The sequence below is a fragment of the Leucopleurus acutus genome (genome assembly GCF_964270905.1).
Source record: "Leucopleurus acutus genome assembly, chromosome: 7".
NCBI lineage: Eukaryota > Metazoa > Chordata > Mammalia > Artiodactyla > Delphinidae > Leucopleurus > Leucopleurus acutus.
In genome coordinates, this window is record NC_139150.1 from 24,153,791 (window position 1) to 24,172,118 (window position 18,328).

The 18,328-nt window shown below is 40.5% G+C and overlaps 1 protein-coding gene across 1 annotated transcript in view; it reads left to right on the plus strand.

Annotated features, from left to right (window-relative positions):
* Positions 1–18,328, plus strand: part of TMEM245 (transmembrane protein 245) — a gene marked incomplete at its 5' end in the record, with an annotated part of 100,249 nt that overhangs the window by 14,391 nt on the left and 67,530 nt on the right. Inside the window, 3 exons of the mRNA XM_082842774.1 lie at positions 9,832–9,948; positions 12,930–13,154; positions 14,430–14,599. Of these exons, the coding sequence (XP_082698900.1) occupies positions 9,832–9,948; positions 12,930–13,154; positions 14,430–14,599 (512 nt within the window). The remainder of the gene's footprint in view (positions 1–9,831; positions 9,949–12,929; positions 13,155–14,429; positions 14,600–18,328) is intronic.

The window sequence follows — 18,328 nt, forward strand, 5'->3', positions numbered from 1 at the left end:
GTTAGACTGTGTGGTTATATATTGAACCAGTAGAAGTAAACTTCCTGTTTTGGCAACTACTGTAGAAAGCTTGGTGGTTTCCACTTGTTCCTCTGATAAGCTTTGTCTCTTTTTTTTCCCCTTTCCCTTAATAGTAGCGGTTCAGACAGCTCTGCTTATCCTTCACCCCTCACCCCAGGACAGTTTTCTCCTTTTTTTTTTTCTTCTGGCATTTCTCTCTCTCTCTCTTTTTTTTCTTTTTTTCAATTGAGGTATATTTGACATATATCATTATATTAGTTTCAGGTGTACAACATAATGGTTCCATGTTTGTATATATCACCACAATAAGTCTAGTTAACATCTGTCACCTTACACAGTTACCAAAAAACTTTCTTCTTGTGCTGAGAACTCTTAAGACCTACTCTCTTAACAACTTTCAAGTCTACAATAAAGTGTTATTAACAATAGCTTACCATGCTGCACATTACATCCCTGGGACTTGTTTATTTTATAACCGGAAGTTTGTGCCTTTGACTCCCTTCACTCATTTATCCCACCCCCACCACCAGTTCTGGCAGCCCCCCGTCTGTTCTCTGTATCTTTGAGCTGCTGTTTGTTTTAAGATTCCACATATAAGTGAGATCATACAGTATTTGTCTTTCTCTGACCCTTTTTACTTAGCATAATACCCTTGAGGTCCACCATGTTGCTGCAAGTGACAAGACTTCATTGTTTTTTATGGCTGAATAATATTCCTGTGTGTGTGTGTGCGCATGCGCGCACGCATGTGTGTATGTGTATATATATATGTATGTGTGTGTATGTATACACACACACACACACCACATTTTCTTTAATCATCCGTCAGTGGACCCTTAGGGTGTTTCTGTATCTTGGCTATTGTAAGTAATGCTACAGTGAACATGGGGGTACATATGTCTTTTCGAGTTAGTGTTCTTGTTTTCTTCAGATATATATCCTAAAATGGAATTGGCTGGATCATATGGTAGTTCTGTTTTTAATATTTTGAGGACAGTTTTGTCCTTTTGACTGCTTTTGTCCGGGGCTAAGTAAGTACTTTACTGCAAGTATACGAATAAAGTAGGTCTAACCCAGGGGTTTCAGATGGATTTTCTCTTGGGTATAAATTCTAGTCAGCTGGTGATGGCAGCCTAGGGAGCCGTGAGGACAGGAGTTCTAAGACCAAGTATTGAGCTTGGGAAAAAAGAAGGCTGTGTTTGATTATTATTCCCCATAAGCCCAGAATAGTGGTGTGTTGGCATGCAACCCAGATTTCTGGTATTTGTATTCCAGACTATTACAAGAAAGGAAGTCATAGAGACACAGAATAAATGTTGAGAGCAGATTTGGAAATGTTGGTTTTCCTTGTTTTGTTTACTCCTATTCCAGCCTACTTCAGAATAGGCTTTTCTTGATTTAGAATCTTTTTATGGACTTCTAGTGTAGATAATCCTCATCATAAAATAAATTTGTTTAACCATTTTTTTTTTTCTGAATTTCTGAATATTTTTTTCCTGTTGCCCCTAGTACCTTGTTTCTTTTAGGCATCAGAACTCAAGCCATATTGGGACAACCTTTCCCTTTTTTATAGTCAGTTCCCTCCTGTAGATGTCACTGTAATATAGTTAGGCACGGGAATGCTTCAGTGTACTGCCATGGCATTGTGTGCATTTATTCCTTCCTTGTCACCTCCACTGTCCCATTGTAGGACTGCTCTTGTAACCTAGTCACTTGTGTAGGCATCTTTCTCTATGTCTTCTGAGCTTTGAATCTTTTGCTGTTTTACAATCTGTGGTTTGCTGGATGCACAGAATTAATCCTTTGGATGTCATCATACTTCAAAGCATGAATTTGTTTAGTTCCTAGATCCAGAAAACTCTTCTTATGTATCATTGCTGAGTTAGTTTCAGTGGTTCTTTCTGAACCCAGGGACCTTACTCAGTTCTTAGACCTTAGGAACTCTTCCTTGGTGTTTCCTGGAACCTCAAGTTAATGTAGGGAAAAATGTTAAGTGTCTACCATGCTTTTAAGTGTACTATCTTTTTTAATCCACAAACAAAACATTCCCCCCACAACCTTGTAAAGTAGATTTCTCCGTTTTGCAGATGAAGACATTTAATAACAGGTTAACTGATTTGCCCACAATCCCATGGGTGACTGGCGGAGCTAAAATTTAAGCCTACGTCCTTGACTCTAACCTACGTCCAGTGTTCTTTCCTTTCACCAGGCTCTTTGACAAGCATCAGCCATCCTGAAAAAGTATCGACTGCTGATGTGTCTTTTTTTTAAAAAATAAATTTATTTTATTTATTGTTTCTGGCTGTGCTGGGTCTTTGTTGCTGCACGTGGGCTTTTTCTAGTTGCGGTGAGCAGGGGCTACTACTCTTTGTTGCGGTGCGCGGGCTTCTCACTGCGGTGGCTTCTCTTGTTGCGGAGCATGGGCTCTAGGTGCACAGGCTTCAGTAGCTGTGGTGCATGGGCTCAGTAGCTGTGGCTTGTGGGCTCTAGAGCTCAGGCTCAGTAGTTGTGGCTCACGGGCTTAACTGCTCCGCGGCATGTGGGATCTTCCCAGACCAGGGATTGAACCGTGTCCCCTGCACTGGCAGGCGGATTCTTAACCCCTGCGCCACCAGGGAAGCCCTGCGGATCTGTCTTGCACTCAGTTGTAGTTGTCAGCTCCTTCAGTCTTCATGTTGGCCCCGGTGGCTTACCACAGGCACAGCACCCAGCGTCTCTGCCTCCCGGGCCCCAGAAGTCTTAACTTGGCAGAAACCTGGAATCCAGCTTTGGTGTGTTCCCCGGGCCTGTGAGAAAGGAGGAACATAAGTATTGTTAGTCTCCCCTATGCGTGAGGCCTTGTAGGACTCTTAAAACATGCTATCTCATTTAATTTTCATAGTATACCAGTGAGATTAGTATTACACTTGTTTTACAGGTGAAGGAACTTAGGCTCAGAGAGCCATTTACTATGAGTTTGAGAAGTGCTTCTTCTAAAGCTAGGCAAACAAGTGTCAGGTGTATCTTTAATAGCCAGGACACCCAGGATGAGAAGTACAGGCAATTACACCTGGGCCTGCTCCTCTTAACATTGGTAATTGTTTATGAGTGACCAGAAATATCTTGGTGAGGAAGGCTTCATCTTGTCTTAATTGTTTGGGACAGCATGTGATATGAATGAACAAGTTTGGTCCAGTTAAGCCCAAATTGGAGGAAGAAAAAGCGCAAAGTAAATTTCTTACTGCTTGTCTGTCATTCCCCAATTCTGCTGCTGTCAGTTAAATAGACCTAGAGAAACTCTTAGTGGTCCATATCCAAACCCCTGTTACTGACCAGTAGTACAGTGAAGTGATACTAGAAGCTGTTGAGGAGGAGATGTATTTTCCACATTAGTAATGGAAACAGAAGGCTTCTTCAAAGGGAACTTTACATGCTGGGGAGATTTTACTTGATGTAAAGGGCCTCCTTCCAATAAGCATCTTTGGGTGTGTTCCTGGTAACTTCAACTGTCCCTGTGAAAGAGAACAAAGTAGATCAAGTATCTCCTTATCTAGACTGGCTTCAAAATATGTTTCCCTCTATTATTAAAAAAAAATTATTTTGCCCATTGTCGATTTAGCCGCATCAACAGATACTATCTGAACATGTGATCTATTTCTTATACCAGAGTATGAGTTTCTGTCCCCTGGTGCTAGGCTGCTAATGTCAGTGGTCTGCTTATTTGGACATGTGTGGGTTCCTGCTGTTTGGCCCTCCAGTTAATACTGGCCCGGGCTTCCCTGGTGGCGCAGTGGTTGAGAGTCCACCTGCCGATGCAGGGGACACGGGTTCGTGCCCCGGTCCGGGAGGATCCCACATGCCGTGGGAGCGGCTGGGCCCGTGAGCCATGGCCGCTGAGCCTGCGCATCCGGAGCCTGTGCTCTGCAACGGGAGAGGCCACAACAGTGAGAGGCCCGCGTACCAGGGGAAAAAAAAAAAATACTGGCCCTTTCCCTGGGTAGATTGACTCTTGAAACCTTGGATGCTCTTTCCTTTCTTTGTTTATAGTTCTTGGCTCCCAAGATTATGTTCCCTTGTCTATGTGCCTATTTTTAGCTGGGGCTTTTTTCCCAGTACCATGAGTCTGCCTAGATTCCGGGTCCTGGCATTCTTCTGTCTAGTTGATCATCTCTCTGCCCAAACCCTTGGGGTTTTTGAAGTGCAGAAAGATATCACTAGACAAAAGTCATTCAAGTACATACCTGTTTGATGAGTAAGAGCAGTTGCCAAATCTTATATCCGTAATTTTCAAATACTCTGTTGATTTTTTCTGTGTGCTATTCCTTTCGTTCCTTTGTGAAGTTTCAGGCATTCTAAAAATTTGCTGAGTCATTTGTGTATTAACTAGGATGATATTGCGTAGTTTTCATTGATTTAGCTAAGACTTATTAAATATTTATTGTATATTTTAGTGATATCAGCAAGTTGGAGAAAGTTTTTAAACCGTAGTTGTGAAGATTTAATCTGTTGATCTTAACTTTTCCTCAAGTCTTTCAGTGATGACTGTATGTAAGATGTTTTGCATAGCTCTGAGGGGAGATCTAAAAATGTAAGGATAAGATTTAGGGAAACGGCTGTAGTACAGAGCAGGGAGGGGATGAGAGGTACAGGCAAATACTGTAGGAGTGCTAGTGGCTTGTGCTTATAGTTTATCCTGTCAAAGCCAACAGTTTTGATAAAGGTGATGGTGATAATAATATCATTTATTGAGCTAACTTCTGTTGAGTCCTACACAGCAGGCATTGTTCTAAGCATTTTATATGTATTGTTTCACTTAATCCTCACGTGAGATAGGAATTTCTGTATGCTGCATTTTACACTTGAGGAGACTAAGGCATCTAGATCCTAAGTAACCTGCCTGTGGTCATCCAACTAGTAAGAAATAGACCTGAGATTTGAACCTGGGCATTCTTGTTTCCTCACCTGTGATTCCAACCACTGAATTGTACTGCCCCGGTGCATAGTAAGTATGAGCACAGGTCCCATTCTCTCTGGTTCCATTCTCCCTCTGTATCCTCCTGTCTCTCCACTCTTACCATTGTACCCTGTGTTTCATCCTTATTCGACTTCCTAGAGTTCTTTGAACAGCACGCTCTGCTTTTTCTTGCCTTTGTGTCTTTACACCTGCTTTTTTGTCTTTCTGGAAAATTTTTCTACCTCTGTCCTCTAAGATACCAGCCTCTTCCTTTCTCCCCAAGCTAAACTTGTTCTGTCTTCTTTATCTAACTTGCTTAAATGGATTTAAAGGATGGCATCTTTTACCATTCTTGTCAGATAGCCCCTTTGGAAACTGTTCTCCCAGGCATGGGTTAGGTTTCTATCCTCGGTGCTCCCCCAATATTCTACACTTATATCTACATTAGCTCTTAACATACTGAATCATAACTGATAGTTTAAGTATTAGACTGAGCTTGAGACTAGGGTCTTAACTTAGTCTCTCATCCCAGCAACATGGCCTAGTCACCTGTTTGGTGAATGAATGAATGCTCAGTGGGAGTTTAGAAGTATAAGCCAAAATGCAGCCAAACTGAAAGCCCGTATTTGAGGAGCTATAAAATGATCTTCTTATTTTGGAGCTACCTAACCATCAGGGGACTTCTTTCTCTGACTTTCTCAAGGATAAGTTACCACTTCATTAAATTACTTGTGAAGAGGTAGGTTTAGTAATTGAGGACCCTGAACTAGTCTTTACTCTTATATGAGAGAATACTTTGTTTCCTTGAGTTTTTGTGGGGTTTTTTTTGAGGTACGCGGGCCTCTCATCGTTGCGGCCTCCCCCGTCGCGGAGCACAGGCTCCGGATGCGCAGGCTTAGCGGCCATGGCTCATGGGCCCAGCCGCTCCACGGCATGTGGGATCTTCCCGGACCGGGGCACGAACCCGCGTCCTCTGCATCGGCAGGTGGACTCCCAACCACTGCACCACCAGGGAAGCCCTTTCTTTGAGTTTTGATTGGAAGCCTCCCCCTTCCCCACCTTACTGTGCTGTCCCAGGCCACTAGTCATTAGGTGTTCCCAACCTTTTCTCTTGAGTGGACCCCAAGAAATCTCTTGTGGGCACACAGGAACCTAAGACCTCTCTGGTCTCTGATGTAATCAGTTTGTGTTTAAATTTCTATTTGGAAGTCTAAAAAGAACTTCAGTATACCCAAAATCTTCATCCATTTCCCCTACACGTTCTCTGTCTGATCATAATCTGGAAACTTGGGGGTCATCGTTGAACCGTTTATTGTTTTGTCACCAAGTCTGGTCCACTTTGACTACTCCATGTCTCTTAAATGCAGCCGCTTTCCCAACATCTTTCCTGTTAACCACTGCAGACCATGCTGTCCTCATGTCTTGCCTGTAATACTGCAATAACTTATCTCCCTCTACCTACTCTTGGTCTTCTCTAATCTGTTCTTGACCAAACAGTAGGAATGATCTTTTTATATCTCAAAACTGATTATTTATTTACAGAGTGGGGAGATGTGGTCATAAAAGGGCAACATGAGATCTTTGCAGTGATGAAACTTTTCTGTATCTTGTATCCATGCTGATACTCTGATTGTGGTAGCGTACTGCAGTTTTGAAAGATATTAACATTGCGGGGTGGTGGGGACAGGATAAAAGGTACACAGGATTTCTCTGTATTGTTTCTTACAACTGCATGTGATGTTACAATTATCTCAATAACATTTCAGTAAAAAAAATTATCCTATTTAAAACTCTTCAGTGCTTTCCTGCTCCTTTTGGGATAAAGACTAAAGTCCTTAGTATGGTCTTCTGCGACTTGCATCATCTGGCTTACCATCTCCAGCCTTGTTTATTTGATACCAGTTTCCTACTGTGCTCCAAACACACTGACCTTTCACTGTCTTTAACATACCAGTTTCTTCACTTACAGCCTTCCTATTTGCTTCCATCATCCAAAATATTATTACTTACCTTCCTTTGGTTAATTCCTCCTCATTCTTTATATGTCAGCTTCATTTATACTTCTTTTTTTTTTTAAAGAATCATTTGGGAAACTTTCTGTTTTTTTAATAAAACCCCATTTTATTTATTTATTTATTTTTGGCCACTCCTCATGGCATGTGGCATCTTAGTTCCCACGCCCCCTGCATTGGAAGGGTGGTGTCTTAACCATTGGACTGCCCAGGAAGTCCCCATTTTTACTTCTTAAAGAGAAGCCTTTCCTGATTCTCCAGACTAAGTCAGATTTCTTCTGTTAGGAGCTCATAAAATACCCAGTATTCTTCCTTTATAGCAATCATCACAATTTGTATACATTCGTTTATCTGTGTGGTTCTTTAGTTCGTATCTGTCTCTTCCACTCAGCTCCATGGGGGCAGGGTCTGTGTTTTTATCCCCAGCATTCAGTACAGTGAGTAATGGAAACATGTAAGACATGAAAGACACTGTGTTTTTCTGTCAGCCCTTGTTCTCTTACTGGCATCAAAAAAGCACCTTAGATATCTAGGCCAGGAGAATAGGTTCCAATCCAGATATCTAGCTTATGCTGTCTTCCCAGATCATGAGTTTGAGTTTCTCTTGGATTGCCTAAAAATTAAACCTCTTTCAGGTTACAGAGGCATTTAGTAGAGGAGGGATAGGATATGATTGAGCCAGATGAGTGTGCTTGATCCTGATGGCTGAGGCTACCGAAGAGCCATCTCAGACCCCTGGCCTGCTTCCCTCTAGGACACGGCCAGCCTTGAATTTGTTGGGTGTGCAGAGTTTATCTGAAGCCGTAATTCATTGACCTTCTGAAGGTCATGGCTCTTTTCTTCGGCTTGGCAGAGCTTTATGTTGTCACATTGAATATTGGCCTACCCAGAGGTCCCAGCTGCATGAGTGTGGGCGTACGTATGATTTAGTGACTGAGAACACTCAGCGTTCTCAGTTGGACAGTGGAATCCATGCCAGCTAGTCTAAATAGAAAGAGGTATTGGTTAGTATAAAGAATTCGTACATACAGAATTTTTGGAAGGAGCAGACAGTTAAGCTTGGATCTGACATGCAGAAGCAATGCAACCAGGAGAAATGCTCAACGACACCAAAGGACTGTTTGAGCAGAAATGCCACAGCTGCTGCTGCTTGCCACAAAGTTGGAGATCAGACAGCAGAACCTCTGGAACTTCTGCTAAGTACCTGCAGAAAAACCATGGGACTGTATTTGACATGAGAGCTTCCAAATTACAGTGAGTCACTTAGGGCTTCCAAGTCTGCACAGGCGTGCCTGCACAAGTGTTCTGCTGTATCACATGTGGAACTGTAGCTGCAAAGGAGTCCAAGAAATACAGTCCTTAGCTTTCCAGTCTCTAGGGCACAAGAAAGCACACTAGAATGAGGTGTTGTGTGAGCTAGTCTGTGTTGTCTGCCATAGCAAATTAAAGGCTGACCATCATAGACAGACCTCATTGACCAGTGAATGTTTTTTTTGAATCTCGTGCAAATGGTTAAACTTGGTTTACTACCTATTAGGAACTTAACATGAGAACCTGTAACGTGAAACAGGGTAGTGATGATCTTTTAGATTTTCAAGCAGTGGATTTCGCCTGTGCTGAATTATGTACTTTATAGATAGTCAGTTGACCCTTGAACCATGTCAGGGTTAGGGACACTGACTCCACCATGCAGTCAAAAATCTGTGAGCTCCTGTCTCTGCCTCAGAAACAAAGGAATTGATAAATGACTCACCCAAGGGCAGGAAGCTGAAACAGTTTGGGTAGAATCAGAATTCAAATCCTAGTTCTTTTTTTTTTTTTTTTTTTTTTTTGCGGTACGCGGGCCTCTCACTGTTGTGGCCTCTTTGCGGAGCACAGGCTCCGGACGCGCAGGCCCAGTGGCCGTGGCTCACGGGCCCAGCCGCTCTGCGGCATGTGGGATCCTCCCAGACTGGGGCACGAACCCGTGTCCCCTGCGTCGGCAGGCGGACTCTCAACCACTGCGCCACCAGGGAAGCCCAAATCCTAGTTCTTTTGATTCCACATGTTGTGATCTCTCATCGAACAAAAACTTTTCCCCACACTTAGTTAATTTAAAGATCTGTAAAATAAAAATACAGATACTATATTTATTGAAAAAAATCTGTGTATAAGTGGACCTGCACGGTTCAAACCCGTGTTGGTCAAGGATCAACTGTATATGGTTTTGCATGATACCCATACATTTGCATATTCACTCATGGAATGTTGTCATTGAGAGCAAGTATGGGCTGTTCCATGCTGTGCTAGGAGCTAGTAATACAAAGGAAAGTAAGTCTGCATTCAAGAAGCTCACAGACTTGGTGTGGCAGTGTATTTCAGCAGAGATGTGCAGTAAAATTAACCTGTGAAGTACAAAAAATATAAGCATGGCACTCCACATTTATATATCTACTATCTGCCACGTGCACCAGCATCAAGTTCCCAAATGAGAGAGATACACAGAGAGTCCAGGAACCTGCATTTTTAGCAGACTTTCCTGTTGCTTTTCTTTTTTCTTTTTATTGGAGTATGGTTGATTTACAGTGTTGCATTAGTTTCAGGTGTACAGCAAAGTGAATGAGTTATACATACATCCACTCTTCTTTAGATTCTTTTCCCATATAGATCATTACAGAGGACTGAGTAGAGATCCCTGTGCTGTACAGTAGCCTGTTGATTCTTAAGCATTCTCCCTTGGCGAAGAACCACTGGTCTGGTGGGTCAGTAATAACCATTTTGTTTTATTGCTGTTGAAAACTTAGGAGTATGTTTCAGTTTGCAGGTTATTTCCCATTTTGTCCATTGCCTTTAAAAAGTTTTAAAAAATGCATGTTTGTTTTACAGGAGCGGAGTTACCAGGGCAAGTTATCTCCATGGCAGCTTCTACTCTAGCAACCTTGGCCATCTCCATCACAGGGTATGAATCGAGTACTGAGGACCAGCCCTCTACCCAGCCTGCAGGTGACTGACGTTGTGAAGGAGTGCCTTCAGAATATTCCGGAAAATGAAATATATGTAGAATATAAAATTAAGAAAGACACTAGCACCACAAAATGCTACTTGCTGGTCCTTCATTCTTCTCTCTGGTTCCTATTTTTACACTTTTTTCCTTCTCATCTTTGTTCTCATATATCACTTTTTTCATACATTTAATTATTTATCTTCTTAGGTTTCTTATCTTGATTCTTCATTCTTTCCTTTTTTTTTAAAAGTGCTTTTCTTATTTTTCTTTTGTTATTCTCTCTCACTTTCGTGTTATTTTTCTTTTCTTAGTGTCCTATTCACCTTTGTCCATATTTTCTCTTACTTAGTCCTTTTATTTTCCATTTCTTCTGCAACTGTCAGTTCTCCTCCATTGTTCTACTTTGCTCTGACTCTTTTTTTTTTTTTTTTTTTTTTTTTTTTGTGGTACGCGGGCCTCTCACTGCTGTGGCCTCTCCCGTTGTGGAGCACAGGCTCCGGACACGCAGGCTCAGCGGCCATGGCGCACGGGCCCAGCCGCTCCGCGGCATGTGGGATCCTCGCGGACTGGGGCACGAACCCATGTTCCCTGCATCGTCAGGTGGACTCTCAACCACTGCGCCACCAGGGAAGCCCTGCTCTGACTCTTTATGTTGCTTTTGTTGTTGTTGTTGCCTTTCTCCAGCTCTTTCTTTTGTTTTTTATTTTCCATCTTCCAGTCATTCATTTCTCTGGCATTTCTTGCTTTTATTCTCAAAGTTTGCTTTGCATGCCTCATGCTGTTAGTATATTGACTGTTTCCCTTAAAACAGAGCCCTCTGGTTGTTCTGCATGCAAAGCTCCTATAAGATCCAGCTGATAGGTTTATACCAGATTTAAAGTCACACTGTACTTGCACAGGATTCAGGAATGTAAAAGGCCGTCCCTCTCTGTGCCAAGAGGTCCATTAGTGCCAGAGGTTTGGGAGCTAAGGAATGTTTTTCATGAGCTATTTTTGAAGAATGGACTTCAGAGAAGTTTTGAAAGAAGGGATCGGCTAAGAAAAAGGCATTTGGGGTAGTAGGAAAATGTTATTTTTCTTGCACATCGAATCATGTTTTCAACGTGGAAAGGGGATGATGTTTTAGTTATGGACTTACTGTTCTTCTAAACATCTGCCACATCCACCAACGTGAAGGTTCCAAATTAGGAAGATATTCAGAGAGGGTCAAACAGAAGCATGTTATAATTAGCTTGCGCTTTAGCCCCAAACCTCAGGGTAGAATGTTTGTTCTGGTGAGGTGGGCTGACTTACCATGGTGCTAGTTATATCAGTAGTAAAAATGTACTCACAACTAATCATTTCACATTAAAAAGAAACACTAAGGAAATTATGACATAACGCTCAGAAGGTTACTGTGTGGTTACTTATGAAAATTATGAAATAACAGGGAAGGCATTGTTAGAACAAATATTTAGTGAGTATGTTCCATATGTCAGTTACTATTGTGTGTGCTAGGAAATCGGTGGAGGGGAGTGCAAGATAGACAAGGTCTTAGCTCTCCTGGAGCTGACATTCAACTGAAGGGAGAAAGTGGGAAGGGTCATAAGTGGAACATGATACAACTATGTAAAATATGTAAAGACAATGGGGCAAATAGGGCGTTGAGATTAGGGGTGTTCGTGGTTTTTTTTTACCTAGACTTTAAGAAATATGGTATACTTTTATCATTAACTTTTTTTATGGAAGGCAAAATGCAGGTTTTAGGATCTTATGCATTTCCATCATCATGGTATATTCTGAGTAATAGTGAAATGTAATAGTAGTCGCGTTGTTAGAAAACAGTGCCTCGTGAAATAATTGAGTGATATCCTGTATTTGAAAATTCCTCATCGCCAGCAGTCTGTCATTTTTCATATCTAATTTTAAGAGAAAGATATGCTGCAAATCCCTGGCTGGTTCTTGTAAGGGCAGTTGGCTCCATTTAGGTAAAATGACGCTGAAAAGCCGTATTGTTTCAGAAATATATATAAATACATCTACTGTAAAGTTAAAAGAGGAGGAATTTTTTTTTGTTTTTTTGCGGTGCGCGGACCTCTCACTGCCATGGCCTCTCCTGCTGCGGAGCATAGGCTCCGGATGCACAGACTCAGCGGCCATGGCCCACGGGCCCAGCCGCTCCGCGGCATGTGGGATCCTCCTGGACCGGGGCACGAACCCGCGTCCCCTGCATCGGCAGGCGGACCCCCAACCACTGCGCCACCAGGGAAGCCCAGGAGGAATTTTTAAATAAAGAATTCTGTATGTTAATATTTGTTGCTTTATATGGTTTGGGTAATTTTGATGGGCTAATTATAATTCTCAGTTACTTTGTCTTGTGTTTTTCTTCAGTTTTTTTGTCTAAATGATATACATAAAAATATAAATGATATATATGTCATAAAAATACTTGAACAGGGCTTCCCTGGTGGCGCACTGGTTGAGAGTCCGCCTGCTGATGCAGGGGACATGGGTTCGTGCCCCGGTCCGGGAAGATCCCACATGCCGTGGAGCGGCTGGGCCCATGAGCCATGGCCGCTGAGCCTGCGCATCTGGAGCCTGTGCTCCGCAACAGGAGAGGCCACAACAGTGAGAGGGCTGCGTACCGCAAAACAACAACAACAACAACAAAAAACTTGAACAATGTTAAGTATATAAAGTAAAAAGTAAAACATTTCTCATACTCAACCCTACTCCCCAAAAAACTTAATTTCCTTAGATGTAAACACAGCATTAATTCTCTACACCTTTTTCATTGCATATGCAAGCATACATCCAAGTCTTTTTTTCTTTTTTAACCCAATGTGATCATACTGTCAGAATGCATTTTGAAAGCTTAAACTAGGATAGCCTAGCAATTTCTCTGAATTACTGTTTATTAATGTTATTATTTATAACTTATAAATAAATTATTTATTTATTTTTAATATGTGGGGGATTTTTTTTTTCTTTCCCTCTTCAGGGACAGAAACCATGGACAGAGGAGAACCCCCTCCAACACTGTCCTCATCTGCTTCACCCTCCTCCCCTTCACCCACCTTGGGCAGACAAAGGCCTGAAGTTGGAACATTTCTTAGAAAGAAGAAAACTAGCGATATCTACTTTGTGTCTCTCCTTTGGGCCATTGTTGGAGTCCAGATCTGGTTGAACCTGTGGATTGTACAGTTGCTGCCAGTGCCTATTGCAGGTAATTGGTTAATTATGATCTTGTCTTGCCTTGGAAGACTTTTTTCTTAACTTTTGGATTTTTATGTTTGAGATAACTTTACTGTCTTTTTTTTTTTTTTTTTTTTTTTTTGTGGTACGCGGGCCTCTCACTGTTGTGGCCTCTCCCGTTGCAGAGCACAGGCTCCGGACGCGCAGGCTCAGCGGCCATGGCTCACGGGATTACCATCTTTTTAACTAAAAAGGGAGAGCAGGCTGTGAACAAGGTGGCCCCTTAAAAGTTTTTACAACTCTAATTACCCTGGTCTTATTCTTGAGACCATAGGAGCTTTCCTAGGACCTCTCCAGAGATTTAAAAATGCTGATAAAGGAATTGTTGAATTGGCATGTAACACTAACCTCATGGTTCAAAATAGTAAACTGTGAACTATTAGATTATAAGGCCAGGACTAATGACACAAAACTCCCTTGAGTTAGGGAAATTATAGTGGTTGGGATCCATTATCTAGGGTCCAAACTTCAAGGCAACCCTCACAGATAAATAGCACTTCCTTCTAGTCCCTCCACCTTCTTAGTTGGCCTTTAACAGAAGGCTTAACCTCTGTTTGAAGGGCCACCACACTGCCCACCTGCAGAGGGGTATTTTCACATTGTAGTCTGTGTGGTTCCCACTGAAGTTACATAGTACACAGCTGTTTGTGACAGCCCTGCTCGTACTCACCCTGCTTCTCTACCAAACCCCGGTAAGAGATTCAGATGTACAGAGCAGCATCGAGTAGAGAAATAGAAACAAATGAACATGTTGCCCTGCAGTGGTATAATCATGATGCATGTGGAATACCTTATACTCCTCTGGTCACTAAACATGAAACATCTAAGGAAAAGAACAAAATTTGGCAAGAGCAGCTATAATAGCCAAAGAGATTAGGACATGTCAGGGGTTAGTATTCTTTACCCTGGAAGGGTAAGGCGTGAGGGGCCAAGGTTGTAGTCACTGAAATCTTCATGATCAGGGTATCTTATGTTTATATAGGCTGTGAATCCCTGACCGCTTCAAGGATTAAGACTTCACAGAGAAGGAGGAATATAGGTGGGTGGGGATTGTGTGAAAATTGTCCCAGTTACATGAATTTGGAATATTTTGAACTTTCTTCTCTCCCTTCTCCTTTTTTAAAAAACAGTGTTTTAGCACTAGCTTTACTGTTTTAGGAAGTTATATGAAATTGAGGAACCTATTCATGTTAAAACTTTGTAATCTCTATCTTTTTTATGTGTGTATTTCTCATCTTCCTTATAGTATGGATACTCAAAAAGCTCGTTATTCACTTTGGCGTTGTGAACTTCCTGGAGAAGCGCTGCTTGGTGTGGTGGCAGGTTATAGAGCACTTCCTGAAGGAGCGACAGGAAGCCCTGGCACCATGGCCAATTATCGGGCTTGGAAAATTCTTGTTGAAAGTTGATAGCAAGGTATTGTATTTTAAGAACTTGAGCTATTTTAATGGGGTTTATGTATTTCATTGTCTAAAATATTCCATTTTATGGTATATTGGTATTTATGTTTTATTTGTGGATAGAACATTTAATGTCTAATTCTATGATGAAATTTAAAGTTTAGAATTATGGTTTATATAAGGATGGGATAGATTTAGTTTCAGTAAGTATTGTGTTAGTATTTTTACATCTTAAAAATGGGAGACAAGGAGCACCTAGTTCAACTCTCTCATTTTATAAGGACCAAATTGAAATCTATAGGGGTTAAGTGACTTGCCTAAAATTATATCGCCAGGTGGTGGCTCAGATCAGTGAATATTTTTGGGAAAATTCTTATGTGTCAGATATTATGCTAAGTCTTAGGGAAAATCAGATGAATCCTGGAAAACTAGGTACAGAAGCTGTGTTTGATGGGGAGATAGCAACCCCTTAAAATTTAGAGGCTGAGTTAGATTCAGAGGCTTAGTGGTTAAGAGCATAGGCTCTGAATTCAAACTCTGGATTCAGATCCCTGTTCTGCTTATTAGCTATGTGACCTTGGATGAGTTTCTTAACCTTTCTGTGCCTTGGTTTTCTTACCAATACGATGAGTATAATAGCAGGTATACCTCATAGAATGGTTGTGAGTGTTAAATGAGTTAATATACGTACAATTCTTAGATCAGCATCTGGTACACAGTAAGCTCTATATAAGTGTTAAGCTGTTGTTGTAATTTGGGGAGGAGAAGTGTGTACAGGATACAGTGGTAGTACTGAGCAAGAAATGACTCACTGTCGGAGAGCGGTGGGAGAGGGGAGGTTTTGCAGCAGAGGTGATGCCAGAGCAAATTTTGAAGCACAAGCAGGAGTTTATTAGGTAGACATGGCAAAAAGAGCAGGTGGATGGAGCAGTGCAAGGGCACAGAGACTCCCATAGCGTGAGTTCTTAGGGAACACCAGGAAAATGGCAATGGCTGGGATATGTGAAATGGTAATTAGTGGGAGGCAAGGCTGGAGGATCAGGTGAGACTGGATCACGAAGGCCTTTTTATGTGCCACGCTGTGCAACCTGGACGTCATCACAGGGCTAGTGACTGCTTCCTTTAACAGGTCCATCCATGACTTACGGTTGAGAAACACTGTTAGTTGAAACAAATGTAGATATAGATGAGAACAGTAACTGGAGTTCATGTGAGTGGGGAGGAAGTCGAAGGAGATGCAGGGGATACATTTCTTACATATTGCCTGATGGTCTTCCAGAAAGTTTGCCAGTTTCAATTCCCACCACTGCAACATGTGAGAATGCCCATTTCCTTGAGCTCTTGCCAACACTGGATGTTATAGTGTAACAAAAAGTCCATTTTAGTTTTGTAAAGCGAAGTATCTCAGTGTTGTTTTAATTTGAAAATTTTAAAAATAAAAATTAGGTTGACCATCCTTTTATTTGCTTATTGGCTGTTTATATTTTTCTTTTGTAATTTGCCTATTGTGTTCTTATTAATTTTTTTCAATTTTTTAAATAAGAAAGAAGCTAAAACTTCTCACAAATTTCAACATATTTATCACATCTCCCTGATTAAGGTGAAGCTTTATCTTATTAGAGCAGATTTATCACTTCAAACTGTTTAAAGAGGGTAACTCTTACTTCAATTAATTTCTTTGTCTTAGCACTATCGGATGGGATAGAAACTGAATCCCCTTCTCAGTGTTCCCATGTACTTGTATTTGGAGCCCTTCGTTTAGGAAAACTCTACAGTTGTGTCAGTTGAAGTTCCAGGGGTGTCAAAAAGTATTTGTTATGGAGTAGCCTTGTAAAAATTTTTCATTTTTATTCTAATTTATGTCAATCTGTCCTTCTTAAGGAAGAGAGACAGTAAAATGAATAAAACTAGCATTTTCTGTTATATGTAATACATACCAGAATAAATGGCTCTCTCAAACTGAATATTTAATTATAATTGATGTCAAAATTATGTTCTGTGTAGTATAATAATGTATGTGGGCTCCTGCTTTGGGGAATAAATCTGTTTTTCTGTTTAATTGCAATTGATTGGACCAGTGTTTTTGAAATGATCCACATACAGGAGATTGTTTTAAGTATGTGTCTAAACATGTATTGAGTGTACTTTAGGGAAAACTCTGCAAGGAGCATTTAGTTACTCTGATGAAATTATGCGTCTTAGTTTTTATGCTTTTTATGTTACTAATAATGCCTTAAATCTTATGTTTACTGATTTTTAGATTATGTATCCACTAATCAGCATGAGTTATTATAGTGCTAAATATTGTGAGGTGTAGATGACATAATGTTGATGTGAAAAAAAGGATATTATATATGGTAGAAAAATGTGTGCCTAAAAAATTGGAAATGGAAGGAAATGCACCAAATCTGATCAGAATCTTAGATATGTCTGCTTTTTCGCCAGGTGTTCACTGTTCCAAATGAGCACTGAAATGTTTTACTCTAGGAAATGTGAAATAAGTAGTATTATAAAGCTATAACTACAAAGTTCAATGAAAATGTAGTTTATGAACATAAATTAGTTTATACAGGGACTGAAAATCCTTTTGGTGCATGATATGTGAAAAATCTTAATTATCACTTTGATCTTTGGAATTTGGTGTGAAAGTTCAAGCCTATAAGCATTCAAGTTATTTTTATGTATTTTTAATTATTGAATTGCCAACAAAGCTTGTGGTTATCATCATTTCAATCGTGTATCTTAAAGGACTGCTACATTCACTTGATTTAAAAACTTTGTTAATGCATTACAATTTTTTTTTCCAGTTTTTCCTTTGTCTGAGATAATTTCCTCCTCATGCTCTCAATGATTTTCTTTTCTTTCCTTTTCATGCTATTACTGTATTCTCTAATGATATGCCCCTGTTCTTATCTTCTCTCTCTCACCTTACCCCCCCTATCCTCAAGCTCTGGCACTGGCTAAATAAGAAGGTAAACAAACACCTGGATTTTGGTTTTTGCTATTGAATTCTGTAACTTCCCCCCAAATCTCCGTTCTCACCCTGTTTCTGTCCACATGTCAAACTAAGTTTTTGTTTTTAAAGTTCTAATTATAAGCTATGGAAGGTCATGAAGCATTAATATCGTCACAGTACAATTTGCTAAAAACTCAAAGCTATTTATTTAGGATGTGGATGATATCTCCTTGTCCAAGTGTGTGTAAGTTCTGTCTTGTAGTCCTTTTGTTCACTGTGATTTCCATTCCTTTTTAGCTCTATAATGTGACCCAGTCTGATACTCTAATCTCCTTTGTTGTGTGAGAGCACATTAGGCAGAAGTTACTAAAAAGGAAAGAGAACTCGTTATGGCTACTTTTTCTATAAATAACACAGTAATTTTTAAAAAATATAAATTTGTGAAATATTTGTCTGATTCTCTTGGCTGGTAATGTTATATGTTGTCCTTTTTAATAACTAGTATTCCAGAATTTTATTTTTATCTTAAAAAAGATTGTAGTCATGGCCTATGATATCTAATTTTATGTATTTCCCAAAGTGTGAGGTATCTGTGGTCAATGACTCACATGATCAGCATGGAATTTTCAATAACTTCAATAAAGGCTAATGCAGATATATTAGGAGTGCTGTGTCTCTGATATATTGTCCACATACAGTAGTTCTGACTTAATATCATTAGATCCCTAGGGCAGATAGCAAAAGATGACATCATTCATGTGTATTGTCTTTAAACACAATAAGGCCTTA